We start from the raw sequence: 18,742 nt of genomic DNA on the forward strand, positions 1-18,742 counted from the left end.
CAGTGAAAGGTAACCATAAAATAACAAATTAAGGCCTTGAAAGCACCTCAAGCATTATTGTGCCTTCTCATTCCTACTGTACTTTACAGGTACCCGGTCTAGAATTCTCTGAATGAACTGCTTCATCACAAGAAAATCAAGTATCCTTTGTCCTTTAGTCCTTTGTGTCTGTAACTGGCCAGGTTTTTTTTTTTCCTCCTGCCACAGTAGCAATTTTTAAGTTTTAATAACAAATGTTAGCTGATGGTGGTGGGCAGTAATGAAATGCAACAGATCTATATATCTCACAGACATACTTTCATTTGGATTTGAATTTAAATTATGTCTCAAAATAAGTAAACCAAATCAACTGATGAAGTAATTCTTCAGTATTCTCCAAAAGCATTCTGTTACTCACTTACTGGTTTCCTTTGGGAAAGCCACACATTCTGATGGCTGTGCAAATGAATTCTGCAGCTTCCAGAACCGTGCACAAAGTTAACCTCATCACCTGGTTGTGAAACTCAGCTCTCTTCTTCCAATCTGCCTCACACACAGCAGCTCATTCGCTCTGCCTGAATCACCTCAAGGTAAGTCCCTACCAGGGAATACCTGGCCACCTGAATCAACCTCCTTTAGGCGAAGGTTTATCAATAGAGTCCATTCCCGGCAGGCCCGTCCTCTTCCTGGCCGCGGTCTCTATTTTCCGCACCAGGTCCACATCCCACCGATGGGTGACAAAACTGACCACGGCCCCAGGTGCCGTGCTCCCCACACGGCCAACCCTCCCGGCACGGTGCAGGTAGTCCTGCAGGGTGTCCGGGAAGTCATAGTTCACCACCAGCTGCACACCGCTGGTGTCCAGCCCCCGCGAGGCGAGGTCAGTGCACACAAGGACAGACATCTCACCCTTCTGGAAAGAGGCAAAGATGCCAGCTCTGGCAGCCGCCGACATCTGCCCCTGCAGCCTCAGGTGCTTGATTTTGTGGTCGTCCAGGATATAGCCCAGCCAGTTGACGGTGCTGGCGGTGTTGCAGAAGATGAGAACGGCCCCACCAGTTGACGGGCGCTCCTTGAGCAGCTGCAGCAGCTCGGGCAGCTTGTCCCGGCCTTTGAGGCGGATAAACTTCTGCTGGACGTGAGGGGGCAGGCGGTGCAGGCTCTGGGTGCTGATGTTGACAAACCGGTCCACGTCGGCGAACTTGGCCAGCGTCTGGGTGAGCCCCGCGGGGAAGGTGGCCCCGACCACCACCAGCTGCGTCCTCTCCTCGCCGGGACCGCCGGGCCCGGGAGCGCCGGCGGCCAGGGGCGCGTGTGCCAGGATCTCCTCCAGCAGCTCCGCGAAGGACTCGTCCATCAGCGAGTCCGCCTCGTCCAGCACCATCCACCGCAGCCTCCGCAGGGCCAGGAAGCGCCGCCGCAGCGCCTCCCGCAGCGCTCCGGGGGTGCCCAGCAGCACGGCGGGGCCCGGCGGCGGCGCCCGCAGCTGCCCCCGCAGCCCGCCCGCGGCCCCGCCGCCCGTCAGCCCGCGCACCGCCAGCCCCGCGGGCGCGCACAGCGCCGCCGCCACCGCGCCCGCCTGCGCCGCCAGCTCCCGCGACGGCAGCACCACCAGCCCGCGGGGCGCCGCCGGCCCCGCCGCCTCCCCGGGCTCCTCGGGGCGGCCGAGCAGGCGCTGCAGCAGCGGCAGCAGGTAGGCCAGCGTCTTCCCGCTGCCCGTCTCGGCGGCGCACAGCGCGCTCCGGCCGCGGCGCAGCGCGGGGATGGCCAGGCGCTGCACGGCCGTGGGCTGGCTGATGGAGAGCTGCTCCAGCCCGGCCAGCAGCGCCGGCGGCAGCCCCAGCTCGGCGAAGGTCGGGCCCTGTCCCGCCTCAGCCGGCGGCGCCTGCAGGGCGGGAGCGGCCTCCTGCGAGGGCTCCAGCTGGAAGTAATCCCCGTACGCCTTCCGGTGCTTCCAGCCCGCCGACACCAGCGGCGGCTGCTCCCAGCGCCCCACCGTCTGCCAGCGGGGCTGGCTCAGCTCCGGCCGCCGGCTCCGCACCAGCAGCTTCCCGGGACGCGCCGCCGCCGCCGCCCCCTGCTCCCGCCGCCGGCGCTGCACACCCCGCTGCAGGCGCTGCCGCAGGGCCCAGGGGACGCGCACCACGGCCCCGGGGGGCTGCGGGCTCCCCGCCGCCGCCGCCGCTGTCCCGCTGCCCGCCGGCCGCCGCGGCAGCAGCAGCGGGAGGGCGAGCCCCGGCCCGGCCCGGCCCAGCGCCATCGCGGCCCCTCGTGGGGCGGCGGCGCCGGGCGATGACGCCTGAAAGAGGCGCCGGGCCGGCTCTCCCTGCCCCGCGGAGCCGCGGCGGAAACACGCGAGGACGGTGAGTGCGGCGGGCGGCGCCGCTCCTTCTTTCGCCTTTTTCCGCCGCCGGCTGAGCGCCTTCCCCGTGCCGACACCGCGGGGGCAGAGGCGGCGCTGGGGGGCTCTGGCGGGGGCGGCGCTGAGGGGCCCTGGCTCGGTGTGGCGGGGAGCGTCCCCCGTCCCCTCACGCCGGGCGAGCCCGGTGCCCCTGCCCGGCGAGCCCCCTCACACCCGGCGGGGCTCCCGCCGCCCCTTCCCGGCAAAGGACACACCTGCCTCTGCGGGTGGGAGATGACACCCCATGGCAGCCCCCCCGGGCTCTCTCTTTCAGGAGCTGCAGCCACAGGGATGACGGTGAACACGCCGCTGTGCTTCAGGGGGAAGAAGATCCTGGCCCCGATGGTGCGGGTGGGCACGCTGCCCATGCGGCTGCTCGCTCTGGACTATGGGGCCGATATCGTCTACTGCGAGGTGCGGAGGAGGAGCAGATGAGGCGGTTTTGTCTGATGACATTGTTATTAAGAAAGTACAAATGGACGTTTATTGTATGGCGTTCTTTGTACACATAGTTTTCCGTTAAAAAATGAGGAAAGGGGGAATCTCTGTGCCTTGAAGTATTTCTCAAGTTATGGCAAATCCATATATTAAGGCTGTTCAGTAACTTCAAGTAATTTAGACAAAACACCATAACAATTTCCTCAAGTTGTTCGGGGGGGGGGGGCGGGTATTATTATTTTTTTTTCAGTAGAGTCAGAACTTTGAAGGAACTTTGAAGGCTTTAGTTCATGTCTCATCTGATTAGTTCTGCTGTGCATCCATATGTTTCAGTCACAGCATTGCTTTCCTTGTTTCTTAAACACCTTTTTAAAAGCTGGCTGAAATTGAGGTCTGGTGTCCTCAGCACAAGAACTATGTAGACCTGTTAGAGTGGACCCAGAGGAGACCACAGTGATGATCAGACTGCTGGAGCACCTCTCCTACACACAGAGGCTGAGAGAGTTGGGATTGTTCTCTGGAGAAGAGAAGGCTCTGAGGAGACCTCGTTGAACCCTTCCAGTAGTTAAAGGGGACTTTCAAAAAAGAGGGAAAGAAACATTTTACAAGGACAGATAGTGATAGGACGAGGGGGAGGGACCAGTTTTAAACTAAAGAGGGGAGAGCTTTAGATTAGATACTAGTAAGAAGTTCTTTAACTGGAGGGTGCTGAGGTACTGGGACAGGTTGCTCAGAGGAGTTGATCTCTCTAGATAATTATTTAATAAAATGGGCAACTGTTTAGAGCTGACTGGCTGAAACAATACAACTCACTGAGATTTTTTTATCGTTTCTACTCAGGAGCTGATTGACATAAAGATGCTGCAGTGCAAGAGGGTTATAAATGGTAAGTATGGTATTTCTTCTGATAATACCTATAAGAAGTCTCTTTTCTAGTTAAGACAAAGAGTCATTATTTTTCTGAAGCATTTTTTTAGTGATTATAGAATGTATCACTACATATAATCTCACTGAATTGTGCCTAAGGGCTTACAGTAAGCTTTTGGAGTGCTACTTTAGACCTTTCTGCTGCTCTGTAGTTTCAGACTTCCAGTTTGTTTGGACTGCATTAGAAACAGTTTCCAATAATTAGTCTTTTTAACTGTTGGCTGTTTGTGACATGATAATATACACACCTTTTAGTCCATTGCAATAAAGAAGCAACACATACAAGATCTCACTGTTTATCGTTCATTTGTTAACTTAAAGTCCATGGGCTGGACTTGGAATAACATGATTGTCACTGCAAGGTCTTAAAAAGGTGTATTTGAAACCTGCCTCTGTTTGAGTAGCATAGAAACTGTTGTTTGCAGTGTCTCTGCTGGAAAACAGAAGTTCATTACAAATCGCCTCTCTCCTCCTGCCCCTTCCCAAAAATAGTACTCTTCATTTTGGCTGAGTTGTCCTTGAGCTTTGATACTTTTCAAAGAACATCAAATTACTTTGATGGCATTTCATTTATATATAAATAACATGGCTGTATGACTCTTTAAAAATTTTACGTCTGTATAGAATTTTTGTCTGTTTTATCTGTTTCTCATTTAATACAGAAGTGCTTGAAACAGTGGACTTCGTTGCACCTAATGAAAGAATTGTTTTCAGAACTTGTGAAAGGGAGAGAGACCATGTTGTCTTCCAAATGGTAAGAAACCAGATACTCTTCTGACAACTTAGTTAAAGGAGATAGTGCTGGTGACATGTTGATGTCTGTCTAAACCAGCTCTCCCTGATGCAGACTGTCAATTTCTAGGTGTTTCAGGGGTGAGTAAAGTTTCACACCGAACATGTGGCAGAACATCTGAGCTGTTGGTACAAATCACGATTCTACATTGTGAGCTTTCCTTACAGCTGTTTTCAGAACATTAGAAAGAACATTATGTTTATTATGTTTTAATGTTCTTCTTAAGAACATTAAAATAGGTGTCTATTGCTAGGGGGATATGAACATTTGATATTGCTGTAGGTGAAGAGGGCAGACAGATCTCTTTGGATCCTTTTTTGTATCGCCTTTTATCACCCAGTGGCTGACTCCAGTGCTGTAGTTAAATGTTTTACTTATCCAGTGTGCCTCTGAATGGGCCTCTGTCTGTACTAAACACTCAGAACAAATATAGTTGTACACATGTGCAAGTAAGCACCTTTGTTTTTTTATTAATTTGATGATATTTTGTAATTATAAATCCTCTTCTTTTACCAACAGGGTTCAGCAGATGCTGAAAGAGCCCTGGCAGTAGCTAAGCTTGTGTAAGTCATCTTCTCTCATCCCCTTCCCATCATGGGCTTGTCTGGGATTTTTTGTACAGAGGGATTATTGTAGAATACAGTTTTTTATGATTTAAGGCATCAAGTTATCTCTTGATAGAACCAGGAAAAGTGCAGCTGCATAAATTCTGTGCTGAGATGGCTTTTTGCTAGTGCAAGTGTGTCCTTGGTCTCTCCAGTATGAATTTCCATGGGTATTGCCCAGCTGCAAGACCAGTATACCTGAAAATGTCCCTTACTGTTTGTGGTTTAAAGCCTCCAATGATGTATTGTGCAGAAATGAAAAGTGCCTCTCAAAAAGGTGATTTTAAGCCTCCATTTAAATGGATGGAAGTTTCAATAGGACTTGCTGTAGTGATAGTGGTGAATTTAGTGGTGGATATACTTTTTATAGGATTAAGTATATAGAAGGTCTTTAATGAGTATTTGCAGCCTCTTCACAGCACTGGTTATTGAGACCTGTGGACAATCTGATCTTCAGACCATCCTTAAGATTTATATATTTAACTAAGTGAGAAGCTAAAAACTCAGAAGTTCAAATAAGCTTTACCTTAAGCTCTCATTTAAGCCTTAATGATGATAGAACAAATTACATGGAAAGATATCTGTGCCTTGATTCTTGTTCTAATATGCTAAAAATATTTTCTTTTTTCCTTCTCTTTCAGAGAGAGTGATGTTGCTGGTATTGATATCAACATGGGATGCCCAAAAGAATATTCTACTAAGGCAAGTGGATTTTGATTATCTTAAATGAACCTTTTCTATCTTCAAGGTGTGGAGTGTGGAATACATGGTCTGGTTTTCAAATTCAAGCAGTAAAATTTTGATGCAGATAAAAATTAAATTTAATTTTTTGTAGTAAACAGAGCACTCTAGAAGGTGTTATGGCCCTAATACAGTAAAATAACATAGGCTGTTAGAAAATTAAATTCCTAAAGGCTAGATAAAATGAAGGGATTTGTTTGAGGCTTTTTTAGTATTTTTCTGAAGTCATTAATTTGTTGGGTGAGTAAAATAACTTCTGGCTAGCCTTAATAAAAATTGCAATCCCAATTTGTCATCTGAGCAAGTAGATGGCAAAAAACAGTCACAATAATACTGAATTCAATTATTTGTCAGTTTTAAATGGGAGGACAATGGGTCTATTAAAACCTGGGGTTTTTTTAGGGTTTTTTTGTAATAAAGCACATGCAGTTCTAAATTAGTCCTGTATTTGTGACTGGAACAGAGCATTCAGACTGGTTGTTAGGACTGTTAAGCCACTTGGTGTAGAGATAAAGGATCAGTAAATTGGACCATGGCTCTCCATTTTGGTGTCAAATGCTCTACAGAACCATAATTAAGAACAAAACACCAAAATATCCATCTTGTACTAGGGTAAAAGATGAGTTCAGCTGCTGATGGATGGTTATTCTCCAGCAGTAGTTCTGTGTACAAAAAAGTTGTTTGCCTCTTCGTCTATTCATGCAGATGAAACAGGGTGGGAAGAGCAGCTAAAATATTAAATTGTTCATAATTATGTTAATTGTTCATTATTTCTGTTCAATAAAGGCCCTTAATTTGTCTTAGTCTCTTTTTTTAAAATGTAGTGTGTAGACAGAAAGTACTGACTTAAAGACCTCTCATCAGTAGTGTGTGATGTTAAAACAATAAATCTGTTCAGCTGTCACTCAATGAGGGGAAAATGGATTATTATATTTGCTAAAAATAGTTTTTGAAATCCTCTCTGCTCCCTAAAGTGATGAGAACAAGTTGATGCCCTGAATTACTGTTTCATTATTCTGATACAGGTCTAAGAAATGTTGCACCAAGATGTTCACTAATACTGTATTTTAAATTTTGCCAATTTTTTCCTTAATAGAACATTGTGCTTTTGTCGTGGCCTGCTATTAGGCAAAACAATTGAGTTGAAAAATGTGTTTGCCTAGTGGGTAACAGCTTCTGTCTGTTTTCCCAGGGAGGTATGGGAGCAGCACTGCTGTCTGATCCTGACAAAATAGAGTCTGTAAGTATCACCTGGTGAGCTTGGAGCCACCTTGGAAAGAATTGTGCTCTGTGCTCCACTGGCACCAGGAATGAGTTGCATAGACAACAAATTTGTGATCACCAGAGTGGAATACTCAGTTATAGATAAATATTCCTGATTTAGTTCTCCTTGCCATTATCTGGACTATAAAATTGCTACCTTCTTTTCTTTTCAGTTTAAAAACTTTCAGTGTAGTGGAGTATTTGTGAGTTTTATGTGTCTATGCATGTAGTTTGAAATTATCAGAGTTCACTGGTCACATCCTATTAAAAGCAGCATTGAAACTCCAGCAGCAGCTAATTGCTCTCTAAAAATCCAGTTGAAATCAACAAAGAAGTGGAAGTAAAAATGTCTTAGAAGTTGGCTTGTGTATCTACTGGATAAAATTGTGTATTCAGTTACAGATTGTGAATGTGTGTCTAGCATGTAAGCTTCTTCATAGAGGAATAGTAATCAGTGTTACATTATTCTAACCTAGTTTCAAGAGAAAAAGGAGGAGAGTTTTAGTAATGCCACTATTGTGATCAGGTTTTTGTCTTTTTTTTTTTTTTTTTTTTTTTTTTCAGATATTGACCACCCTTGTTAAAGGAATTTGTAAACCAGTAACCTGCAAAATCCGCATTTTGCCCTCAGTAAGAACATAACTCATTGTGCTGGAGTGTTCAGCTGTTATTCCTCTGATTTGCTGTCAATTAGAATATATGTTATTCTAGTATGTTTCACTGTATGCCTGTTGCTGTGAAGCAGCACTTGGAATTAAAATTTTTGCTTGGGATGCTGTCCCAGCCGAAATGGTTTTCTGACCTGCAGGTGCACCAAGACTGTGAGTGTGGGCTTGTCACATTCCATGATATGCAAGGGCACAGAGGCTTTTATCCTCTAAATTTCACAACTAAGTCATTTTTATGTCATAGAGATACAAAAGGGGGTAGGAGCAGCATCGAGAACCCCTTGAGCAGCCAGCAGATGCTGTTAATTCCTGTTTTTCACATGGGGTAGGCAATAGATGATTGTTTTCTGTTCTTTCAGACTAATTTTTCCTCCATACTGTTTCCCTGTTTAGCCAATGAAGTTACAGGGTCTGTCTTTTTCAGGATCTTTTTCCAGACTTCTTTACAGCTGATGTAGCTTCCTTGCTGCCTTTTTTTTTTTTTCCCCACATGAACTCTCTACATATTTTTAAACCTCCAAGAGATAATGGGCCTTCTATTTTAAAGACTGATTATTTTGCAATTGGGTATTTAACTACCTGCCTAGATACTATGATTGCATATGACCTAAATAGTTATTTCAGTAGATGGATGAACTGTACCTGAGCCAGCTTTGTTTAGAAGTTATTTATGTGTTGGGATAAACAAATGAAGCTTGTGTGAAAAGAATGAGTAACCCAGTCTAAGATCATTTTGATTCTGAAGTATTAAATCAGAGAACTGGCACCTTTATCCCGAAGCCTCTTCCTTTTTGTTTCCAGCTGGTTTTGCATAATGTCATCCATCAGAACAGCACGGGAGCTTCTGGCTCTGCATCCCTGCCAGCTGGGACATGTTGCAGTTTCCAAAGAATCTGATATGTTTGGGACGAGCCACAGATATTCCTCCAGCTTTTGAAAGGAAAATTCAGCTTACCTTTTTTTTCATTCTCCCTTTCCCTAAAGATGCATGAGACAGGCTAATGCAGCAGTGTGTCAATTTTATTTTTGCTTATTAAGAGCATTTTATCTCTTTGAAGATATACTGGGCCTTTTGATTTACTGGGCATGTATGAGTATCCTTAGAATTTTTAGATGATGGTTAACATTTTTAAGAGACATCTGAGAGAAATATTTGTAGTTGTGTGATTGCATGTTAGGTTGATTTCAGAAGACATCCTCTTACTGAAGAGCATTTTAATTACAATTTACGGAGTAGAAATTAGAGAGCACTTGCTAATCAACTGTTCCAATCATTTTCAATTGACAGTCTGAAAACCTGTTAGAAGATATTCTTATGCTATCTGGTTTGAGAAAGTTTGTAATCTGTAGGTTCAAGGAAGCATTGAAAATGGGTTCCTTGCAGTATTTGTTTGTACAATGATCACATGATGGTTATTACTTGTTCTTTGAATTAAAATCATGTCAGTCTGTCTTATCCCTCAGGTTGAGGATACTGTGAATCTGGTGAAGAGAATAGAGAAAACTGGCATTGCTGCCATTGCAGTCCATGGAAGGTAAATTGATTTTATGCAAAAAAGACTTAGATTTTTTTAGTTTGTTGATGACTGTAGCACAGTATGATATGGCTGATGTGGGTATACTCTTTACTCTAAATATAACATGTGGTTCCAATTTCAACTGTTAACTGGTGTTCTAGGAAATCAAGTCAGTAATTAGGGAATTGAACTGCTTGCTGCTCTTTTCCTAAATATTTTTTCTCAAAGACCAAATGAAACTAAAATTATCTTGCATACTTTGTATTTAAAATAAAATATATAAAATAAATAAGCTGAAACAAGTATATCCCAATAATCCTTGTGTCATGTCTGCTGTGGTTTAGAGATCTATAAATTCCACAGGAAATCTTTGCTCTTGGTTTTTTTTTTTTGTTTGTTTGTTTGTTTATTGGAAAGGAAGAAGGAGGAGAGGCCTCAGCACCCTGTCCACTGTGATGTGATCAAGGCCATATCTGAAGCTGTCTCCATTCCAGTAATAGCAAAGTAAGTTGGACTGATTAACTCATTATGGTCAGAGGCCTGAACTTAAGATTTCCAAGTACAGAAAAAAGAGCCATGATTAATTCTATTAGTGTTGTTAATTTTTAGTGGAGGATCTCATGACTTCATCAAAGAATATGCAGACATTGAGACCTTCCAGAAAGCAACAGCTGCCTCATCAGTCATGATTGCTCGTGCTGCCATGTGGAACCCCTCCATCTTCAGAAAAGAGGGGTTTTGCCCCTTGAAGGATGTCATGCAAGATTACATCAAATATGTATGTTTTTTTAACAACTTCCTTGTAATTAACATTGTCTAGAATTAATCCAAATCTCACTGCAGTATCTTAACTCCATTTCAAAGACTGGGTTCTGGGGGTGTTTTTACATAGTGCATGTGACATGAGTCTTGCAATCAACCCCTGCTTCCTCTGCTTGATTTTGTTCAGAAAAAAAAAATGTGCAGAAATCTGTATTCAGAAAACATGCTTTTTAGCCCTAGTTTCTAGGGAACATTTATGAGACCAGGCTATCAAAAATGTCAAGAAATTTAAAAATATGTAGTCCAACTCTTTTGAAGTTGCCAATAAAGTGATGCAGTGTTGCAGTACTGTAGCTCTATTAGCCAAGTCATCTAATAAAGTTTTCTCCATTATTCAAAAGACAAATTTTTAATGATGTAATAGGAAATTAGTCAGAAATCTGTAACTTTGATCATGTCATCAATTCAAATTCTTTTTTTTATTATTTGAGCTTGCTATTAACCATTTACTTACTAAAATGTCAGTGCATTGCTAGTCAATGATGTAACCAGGTCAACTCTTTCTTCAGAAGTATGTGGATCAATTGAACTTTAGGTGGTGAAGTCATGCCAAAATAATCAGATTATAGTCACATTCATGGATAGTGTTGAATATGTTACTGAGGAGACGGCACTGTAGTCTGCCTTTCAAAAATGATTGTGAAAGTCGTCAAGAGATCATGTGCAGTATAGAAGATAAATTTGGTTGGTGTGTTTTTAAATTCTTCGTCTCTTTCCATCAGGCAGTGAGATATGACAATCACTACACCAACACTAAATACTGCTTGTGTCAGATGTTAAGAGAACAGCTGGAAACTACTCAGGGTAAGAAGCTGCATGCTGCACAGACCACACAGGAGATCTGGTAAGTGTGGAGAGGGACTTGTACTCTGTCAAACTTGCACACCACTTCTCTGTCCATCACTGCCTGGTATTTCACACTGTTAGGAGAAGTTGCAAAAACCCCCAAAACAACCCCCAAAAAATCCAGATGGGAAATGTGAAATAACAGAGTAAGCTATTCCAGGTTTCCTTCATGCTCAGATGCTAAATCTTTAACCCTAAAACTATATTCAGCACACTAATTGGAGTGGTGCTTCATTGAGTGACAAGTATTTATCCAGTATTTGCATTAAGTGATTAAGAAAAAATTCAACTTGTGTGAAATTTTGTGGAACTTGTCTTCTTCCAAGGATATTTGATTTAGCTTTCTCTCTTGCATGTGGGGTTTTTTATGTTACTGGAATATCTATGACATACTTGTTTTAAAATGAACACTTAGAAACTCAAAACCATGTATCGGGGTTGTCTGGTACTTGAATGTAATTTTCTGTGCTGCTTTTCTTACCTGGACTATCCTAACAAATGATGGCAACCTTCTGAGGAAATACAGTAGCTTTAAAGAATCTTGTCATCCTGCATGTCTGAAACAGACTGCATGAAATTTCTCAGTGGGAGAGACAGAAATGAAAGAACAAAAATTTTGAGAGAAACCATAAAATAGGCAGATGAATAAAGAATTTGCACAGAACTGGGGGAATTCAGGTTTGGACACATCCCAAACTGAACAAAATACAGCTCTGAGCTTGCATGTGTCATATCCATGTTCTGTCTTAAAATTACCCTTCTGATGCAAGAAAGGGGAAGAGTCCCCTTGTTTTTTATAAAACGAGTAGTCTGAAACTGTTTGATATCTAATATGTATGAAAATGGATGGAAATGCTGAAAGCCTGAAATATTTTAGGAAAGAATTTATTGGTTTCTAGCAAACCTTTATCAGCATTCTGTTCATGTCCAAAATGGATGGGAATGCCTGCAATCCTTTTGCCATTTTATTGCCTTTCACCAGTTTTGGCTTTCTAGAAATAATTCTGCCCATGATTTTTATATTACAGTGCAATTAAGGGAATTTGTATTGCATGTATAAAGGGAGCTAGGCTTCATTATTCTTAAAGGAGCAGTGGAATCCATTAACAACTTTTAAACTTTGCAAGTTACTTTTCACTTTGGCAACTTGGAGAATTAAACACATTTTAGTATGGCAACACCCTATCTATTTTGATTATAGATTTTGAGTTTAGGAAAAAAGATATAGTATAGATTGGAACTCAGATCTTTTCCAGCTTCAGTAAAGTCTTAGCCCAAAGGGTGCTGGTGTTTTCGGCTGCATGAATAGCAATGCACAGTATGTAAAATTAATACTGTAATTAGTACCTGTTTTACACTGGTAATTAGAGGTGTCACAGTTCATACATATAAACACTGGATAGAGATGTAGTGTAAAACTATGGAGTTTATATGCTATGCCTTACAATTCTTTTAGAGGCTTCCAAAATCAAACTCTCTCAGTTTTTGTATATGTGATGCAATACCAACTTCAAAATGGGCTAAAGCAATGTGTGTGCAGGAGAGAGGGACAGACAGAGCCATTTGAAAATTTATGAAACTGCTTTTTGCCAGCAAACTTGGTCTTTTAACCTCTGTTCTGAACAATCTGTTTCATGTCCAGATAACGGAGGAACATTCAGTTTTTTAAAATGCACCAGTTTATCTTCATACAAAAATAGTGCATAATTTTGCTGTCTCCTGGTGGTGAGGATGGGTTACAGCCATTTGAGCTTTAACCTCAGTTCTGAATGCAAGAGAACAGCCTGCTGCTCTTCCCACAGAACATTTACATAGCATGTCAACGTAATAAATTGCCTTCCCTTAGAAGCATAAGTCAATATTGTTCAGCTTCATTGCTTTTTTACTTGGAGCATTGGAGATGGCTTTGTGGGCAGAATTCATTTTGTCATTGAACAGCCCCATATCAACCAGCATCCTCATAACAGAAAGTAAAAGTTTCTTTTATACTGCAGGTTTTATTGCCATTATCTGCAGAAAATCAATAGTCACAGTTTTTCAAAGTAGATCCAGCCTGCTGTGAATTTGAAATTTAAAAGAGTTTGAGGCTTTTTTGCCTTTGACTAAAATCCTGATTGCTCCTTCTCTTTATTTGGGCTTGTGACTAATACTCTGAAGTCAGAAAATCTGAGATTTTGAGGGATTTGGATGCTGTAGTGTTTATTGCTTATAGTATTTTAATTCACTATAATTAGAAGAAGAAACTTTTTCCTATTTTTTGCTCATATTTCACTTGTGGAGCTGATGCACCAGGAGTCACTCTGAGATGTTTGTTTGCTGATTCATCCAACTGCAAGTTATTAAATGAGCTAATAACTTTAACATTGCAGGACCTGTATTTCTGCCTGATTCTGTCTGCACTTCCAGGCTACAAATTGCATATGTAGTGCTGGAAATCAGAACATTCTTTTTCTACTTGTAGCTCAACAATCTCTGGTTAAGAATTGAAAGAGAAACAGTATAATGTCACCCTGGTGAATATAGCCAGACTTCCACTTCATTCTCTGTACTCTTTAACATATAATATAAACACAATTGATTTCTACATTTTCTTTTTCTGTCATTAATGTGAATACAAAGGTGTATAAACTGGCCTCTAATATAAAGGAATTCTGTTTGAATAGTGAAGTCTTTGAAATGGGCGACTTCTATGAAGAAACCACAGCTATCTTTGAAGCAAAGAAAACATCTTTAGAAACTAAGATGCAAGATGAAGATGACCAAATGGAAGATCCAGATGTAATAAAAATGGCTGTTAGGTTTGACAAGTAAGCATGCAAATCAAGTTTTTCACTCTCTTGCATCTCTGAATAATGACTGTGAGGTTGACAGTGTTTTAACAGATTTTTGAAAATGATGATTTGCAGAACAGCACTTACTGAGTGAATTCCTATGAAGCAGTGTTATGGTTTAGGTTTTCAACCCATGACAAGCAGTAAGTGAACATCATTGTATAATCACCCCTCTTCCTGTGCTATTTGGATGTTGTAGGATGTTCTTAGTTGCAGTAGGATGTTGTTAGTTCTGCGCTTCCTGAGACTGCTCAATTCTCTCAGTTAACTTGTTAAAAGTGCTGAGTGCTCTAAAAGAAAAGGAAAGAGCATCTCTATGTAGAAAAGTGTATTACAAAAATGTAGTGTTCATTTATTTTTAGTGAAAATAAAAATTAGTTGACTAAAACAATATTTTTTCTGTAAGAAGTCCTGAACAAATTACTTAATACTCTTCTAAGCAGATAACATGCTCATCTGAAGTCTTGTAAATGTGTTCCACTCATAAGGTATTCCTCAAAAAATTAATTCATGGAGTTGAATTCTATTTTATATAGTTTTTAATTATAATCTGTGAAGCCTATGGAATTGCTGTTACTTTTTTTGTGTGTTTGCTGTTTTTGCTAATAGGCCTATCAAACAGCTCAAGAAGAGTGTGATATGTAAAATGCTCCACAAATCCAGTCATAATGCTTTGATATTAGAGGATATATTACCTGACTCTTTGAGAACTGAATACAGATTTTATAATAATTTTTTTGTTGTACCATGTACAAGGGGCTGTAATTCTGTATCAGTAACTGAATAAATTCCTACATTCCCTACCCTTTTTTCGTTTGATTACTGCTTTATAACAGAAGCAGCTTCTCCTTTCTTCCACTGATGTTTAATTGGTGCTTATAATAAGCAGTACCAAACTGTATCTCTCTTCTGTGTCACATATTTAGTTAGAATCTCCTTTCTTGTATCTCTTCTCTAGCTTTATTACTACAGGATGTAAATGTTTGGGAAGAATTCATAGAAAACTTTAGATTTTATTTTAGATGTTTTGCTGCACCTATTACTTGAGTTATATAATGAGGGAGAAGCATCTTTTTTGTAATTTGAGCTGTAAAATTAAACCTCAAATACCTGGTAGAAGTAATACAATAACAGTACTAAGTAATAAAATACAGTACTATGTTTTGAAACAGAACTTTGTGCACAGTTGTTGACCACAAATTTTTCTGTCTAGGCGAGAATATCCACCACAGATCACTCCAAAAATGTATCTTCTGGAATGGTGTAGGAAAGAAAAGCATCCTCAGCCTGTTTATGAAACTGTGAGTCAATGAAAAACCCTTTCAAACCTCTTCCGCTGCCTTGTTACTTGTTCTTGTCTTTATACCTATGAAGGAATATGGATGATGTGTCTTCTGTAAATTACATGACTGGTTTTTGACAGCCCCTTTCATTTTAATTCTTTTTTTGTACAGGTTCAAAGGCCACTGGATAGATTATTCTGTTCAGTAGTGACAGTAGCTGAGCGAAAATACCGATCAAGTCTGTGGTAAGCCATCCTTAATGGGTGTTTTATCTGTATTTTTGTTTCTGAAATGTTTCTTTAAAACTTGCATTAAGGGGGTATTCCAGTTTATTCCAGTTGACTTTGATAAAGATCAACTAAAAGCTACCTCCTAAAGCTACCTCTAGAGGGGAGAAAAGATTAAAAACTTCTGAGAATTGCATGTGACAAGAGGAACTAAGCACTGGCATAATGAAGTAAACAGTTACAGATTTTAATTCACTTTGTGTTAGTCCACAAGTTGTATTGGAGGGGGAGCAAATAGGTGACCCAGTTCCATTCTGTATGTGATGAGTTCAGAAAGAAGCCAAGGGAGGCAGAAGGGAATGTCTTCAGCCACTACAGCAGATGCATTCCCAATAAGAAGTCAGGACTAAGTGTCTATATCCAGTGAAGCCGAGGACAGTACACTGAGTTCTTGGAGATCACTGTTAATTAGCAGCTACATCCAGGGCTGCTCTAAAGTTTCATGATGATATTTTATACAATCATCTATTAAAGCCGGAGTTGACTTGAGGCATTTGCACCTAAGGTGATCTTGATTTAACTGCAAAGCTAGAGCTCAGCATTGAACATTTTAAACTGGACAAGTGCACACAACTGTTTTGCAGCCTTCCAGTTCAGAGATTTTAGGAAGTTATGCTCAGCTGATATGAAATTTTGAGAGGATAATGTTTTCAAATACTGACTTCCACAAATGTGTGATGTGCAGTCTTTCTCAGAAATGACAGAATTTTTATTATTATGGAACAGTTCCTGCTTTTGTCAGCATCAATGAACTTGCACATCTGCCAGAGAGTATACTTATGCCTGAGCCTCTTTCAAGAAAAGTGATCCTTCATAACTCAGTTTTGTTTAGTGATCAGATTTGTAAAAGATACCTGTCTGAGGATTGTGTGAGCCAAACACACATTGACTGTGTACCTTTTGAAATGGAGTTTGAGAGACAAGACCTGATAGAGACAGATTTTCTAGGAATATTGCATCAGGAGTGATGCATCAACACTTGACACCCAGCAAGATTGAAATAGTTTCTGGAACTGACCTGTTTTGTTCCTCTGCTGTGAGATGGCTACAAATGCTGTTTGTTTCATGATGTTGCATCAGAGACAGGAAATTGTCTCTTGGCAGTGTAGAGACCTCAGCTTCTACTTTTACGTGTGCTCTGTGTGCTTGCTCTTCAGGGACAAGTCCAAGAAACTGGCAGAACAGGCTGCAGCTATTGTCTGTCTGAGAACATTGGGTGTCCCAGAGGGAAAGCTCTGTGAGGGAGAGAATCACCTGGTTAACAAACGCAAGAGGGGAGACCAGGAGCGCCTGATTAGCAGAGACCATGGAGAGGATCCTGCTGAACCTTCCCATAAAAAAGCAAATTTTATTGAGGAAACTTCTGACATGGATGTGCCGAAGATGCCACGGTAGCATGGAAATCAGAGGTTCCATCCCTATGCAGCTACAAATGAGCTCCTGTTTGTATATCTTGCTGTTACACTTCATTTGGATTCTCTCAGAGACAGACAAATTTCCCAGTTGTGAAAAACGCCACTGAGATGTTTACTGTTCACCACTCACTGTCCCTATGGTGCCTTTCAGATGATAATTAGGAACTTGATTTTAAAGAACATGGAGAAGTTAATCCCAACAATAAACTTTTTTAAAATATCAGGTATTTTCAAAGCAATTTTGTCATTGGTTTCATTACTTTTTTTTTATTTATAATAAGTCTACAGTGTGCTGGTAAGAGATGTATTAATACATCATCCACAAGCAGAGGAAAGGAACTGTGTAGTTAATCAGAAAAATCAGTGTAGGAAAATAATTAATAGCAAAGTAGACGTGGTTGTGTCAACTGAGTTTTAGGCATGTTTTGCAAGCTTTGTTTACACCCCTTGTGTATCAAGAAAAAGGTTTTTTGCAGAGAGAAGGACTTGAAGATTGTAAGACAAGCATTAAAATAATGTCCTGTGATAATTTCTACTACATTTTACCTTTCAGAAATATGCCAGTAGAATTAACCCTCCTTTCCTGGTCTTAGGTGTTAACAATTGTGTCTTTTCAATAAGGAGCTGGAGCCAAACCTGGTAGCAATGACTTTGTTGAAGGAAGGCCCTATGAATTTTTGTCTTTTGAACTTGAAAATCTTTGCAAATGTCTCCAAGTAGATTACTTACAGTAATGGCCATCCAGATATGGCCTTGTGTGTTCTTGAAATGTGACCTTGTTTGTCTCAGTAATCAGCTGGTGATACAGGGGTCTTGATCAAAGGCCCATGTTCTCTTCTGTGTTTTCCATCATCACAGCTTCCTATTAAAGTCAACTGTAAGTAAATGCTGTATGCCAGGTGAGGATACAGACCCTGTCTGATTCATGGCAACTCAGCTGAGTTTGTCTGATTTAAATTAGAGTTCTGAATCCTCAAAAGAATGCCAAAAGAATTCAGAGATTTCTGTTATTAACAGTTTATTGAAATGGTGGCTTAGCTTCCCTCAACAGTACAAGGGATCTTGAGATTATCAGCTCTGGTCTGAAAACAAAATGATGGGGCTGTATCATGCCATGCTCTCTAAAGTACTTTGCATAAAGAATGTACAAGGTACAATTCATTTGGTTGTAATTTGTAAAGAATATTTCTATTTAAAAACTTGATTCATTTCTGCAAGTGATAGTGTCAAATTAAACCATTCTTTTAAAAAGGAAGAATATCTCATCAGATAATATTCAGGGTTGTGAAGTTAGAATGTCTGCTGTTTTGCTTAGAAATCTATAGTGAATCTATAAATTTATTATCTATTAGTAAATCTATACAGTCTAGGAAGAAGGAAGTTTTTTCTTGTTCAATTTATACATTGCAGTAAATGCACTTAAATATGTTTACATTTGGTATCATTTTAGTGCTACAGTTTTACTCTGAAGCACTAAAAAAATTGCAGTAATAATCAGAAATTTCAGAAGTAGCCCTTTTCCTATTATAAGTTCTATCTGGATATCTTACTTTTGACAGAAGTATTGGAGCCATAATAATAAAGAAAAAGTAATTTTTGGGTCCTGCTACCAGTGTGGTTTGCAAGGTCTAATGTAATAGAATCATGGAATGTTTGAGTGTGGAAAAGACCTCTGGAGATTGTGTGATCCAAACCCTGTGCTCAGAGCAGGGTGAACTAGGGCAGGTTTCCCAGGAACATGTCTAGCTCTATTTTGCACATCTTCAAGGATTGAGACTCCACAACCTTTCTTGGCAACCCGTTCCAGTGTTTGAACACCCTTAAGGTAAGCAAAAGTGCGGGTTTTTTCCTTCTTCCACATGGAATATCCTGTATTTCAGTTTGTGCCCATTGCCTCATGTCCTGACACACAGAAGGATCTGGCTT

General features: G+C 41.1%; 2 protein-coding genes across 3 annotated transcripts; one reads left to right on the forward strand and one right to left on the reverse strand.

Moving 5' to 3' along the window:
• Positions 1-395: 395 nt before the first annotated feature.
• On the reverse strand, positions 396-2,239 carry DDX28 (DEAD-box helicase 28; the record flags this gene model as incomplete). Its single annotated transcript, XM_083869991.1, has 1 exon — positions 396-2,239. One exon carries the CDS (start codon positions 2,237-2,239, stop codon positions 605-607), a length of 1,635 nt encoding a protein of 544 aa, XP_083726117.1. The 3' UTR covers positions 396-604.
• DUS2 (dihydrouridine synthase 2) lies at positions 1,640-18,288 on the forward strand. 2 transcript variants are annotated; one of them, XM_083869993.1, is made up of 16 exons: positions 1,640-1,672; positions 2,655-2,794; positions 3,659-3,704; positions 4,408-4,499; positions 5,058-5,101; positions 5,785-5,849; positions 7,081-7,124; positions 7,712-7,777; positions 9,280-9,350; positions 9,750-9,836; positions 9,942-10,110; positions 10,877-10,998; positions 13,664-13,807; positions 15,045-15,132; positions 15,286-15,359; positions 16,559-18,288. In XM_083869993.1, exons 2-16 carry the CDS (start codon positions 2,672-2,674, stop codon positions 16,794-16,796), a joined length of 1,473 nt encoding a protein of 490 aa, XP_083726119.1. In that variant the 5' UTR covers positions 1,640-1,672; positions 2,655-2,671; the 3' UTR covers positions 16,797-18,288. The 2 variants fall into 2 exon arrangements, with proteins under 2 accessions (XP_083726119.1, XP_083726118.1); XM_083869992.1 differs by lacking the exon at positions 1,640-1,672 and adding an exon at positions 2,318-2,342.
• The last annotated feature ends 454 nt before the right edge of the window (positions 18,289-18,742 follow it).

Source organism: Zosterops lateralis, assembly GCF_965231275.1.
Source record: "Zosterops lateralis genome assembly, chromosome: 12".
In the NCBI taxonomy this organism is placed as follows: domain Eukaryota; kingdom Metazoa; phylum Chordata; class Aves; order Passeriformes; family Zosteropidae; genus Zosterops; species Zosterops lateralis.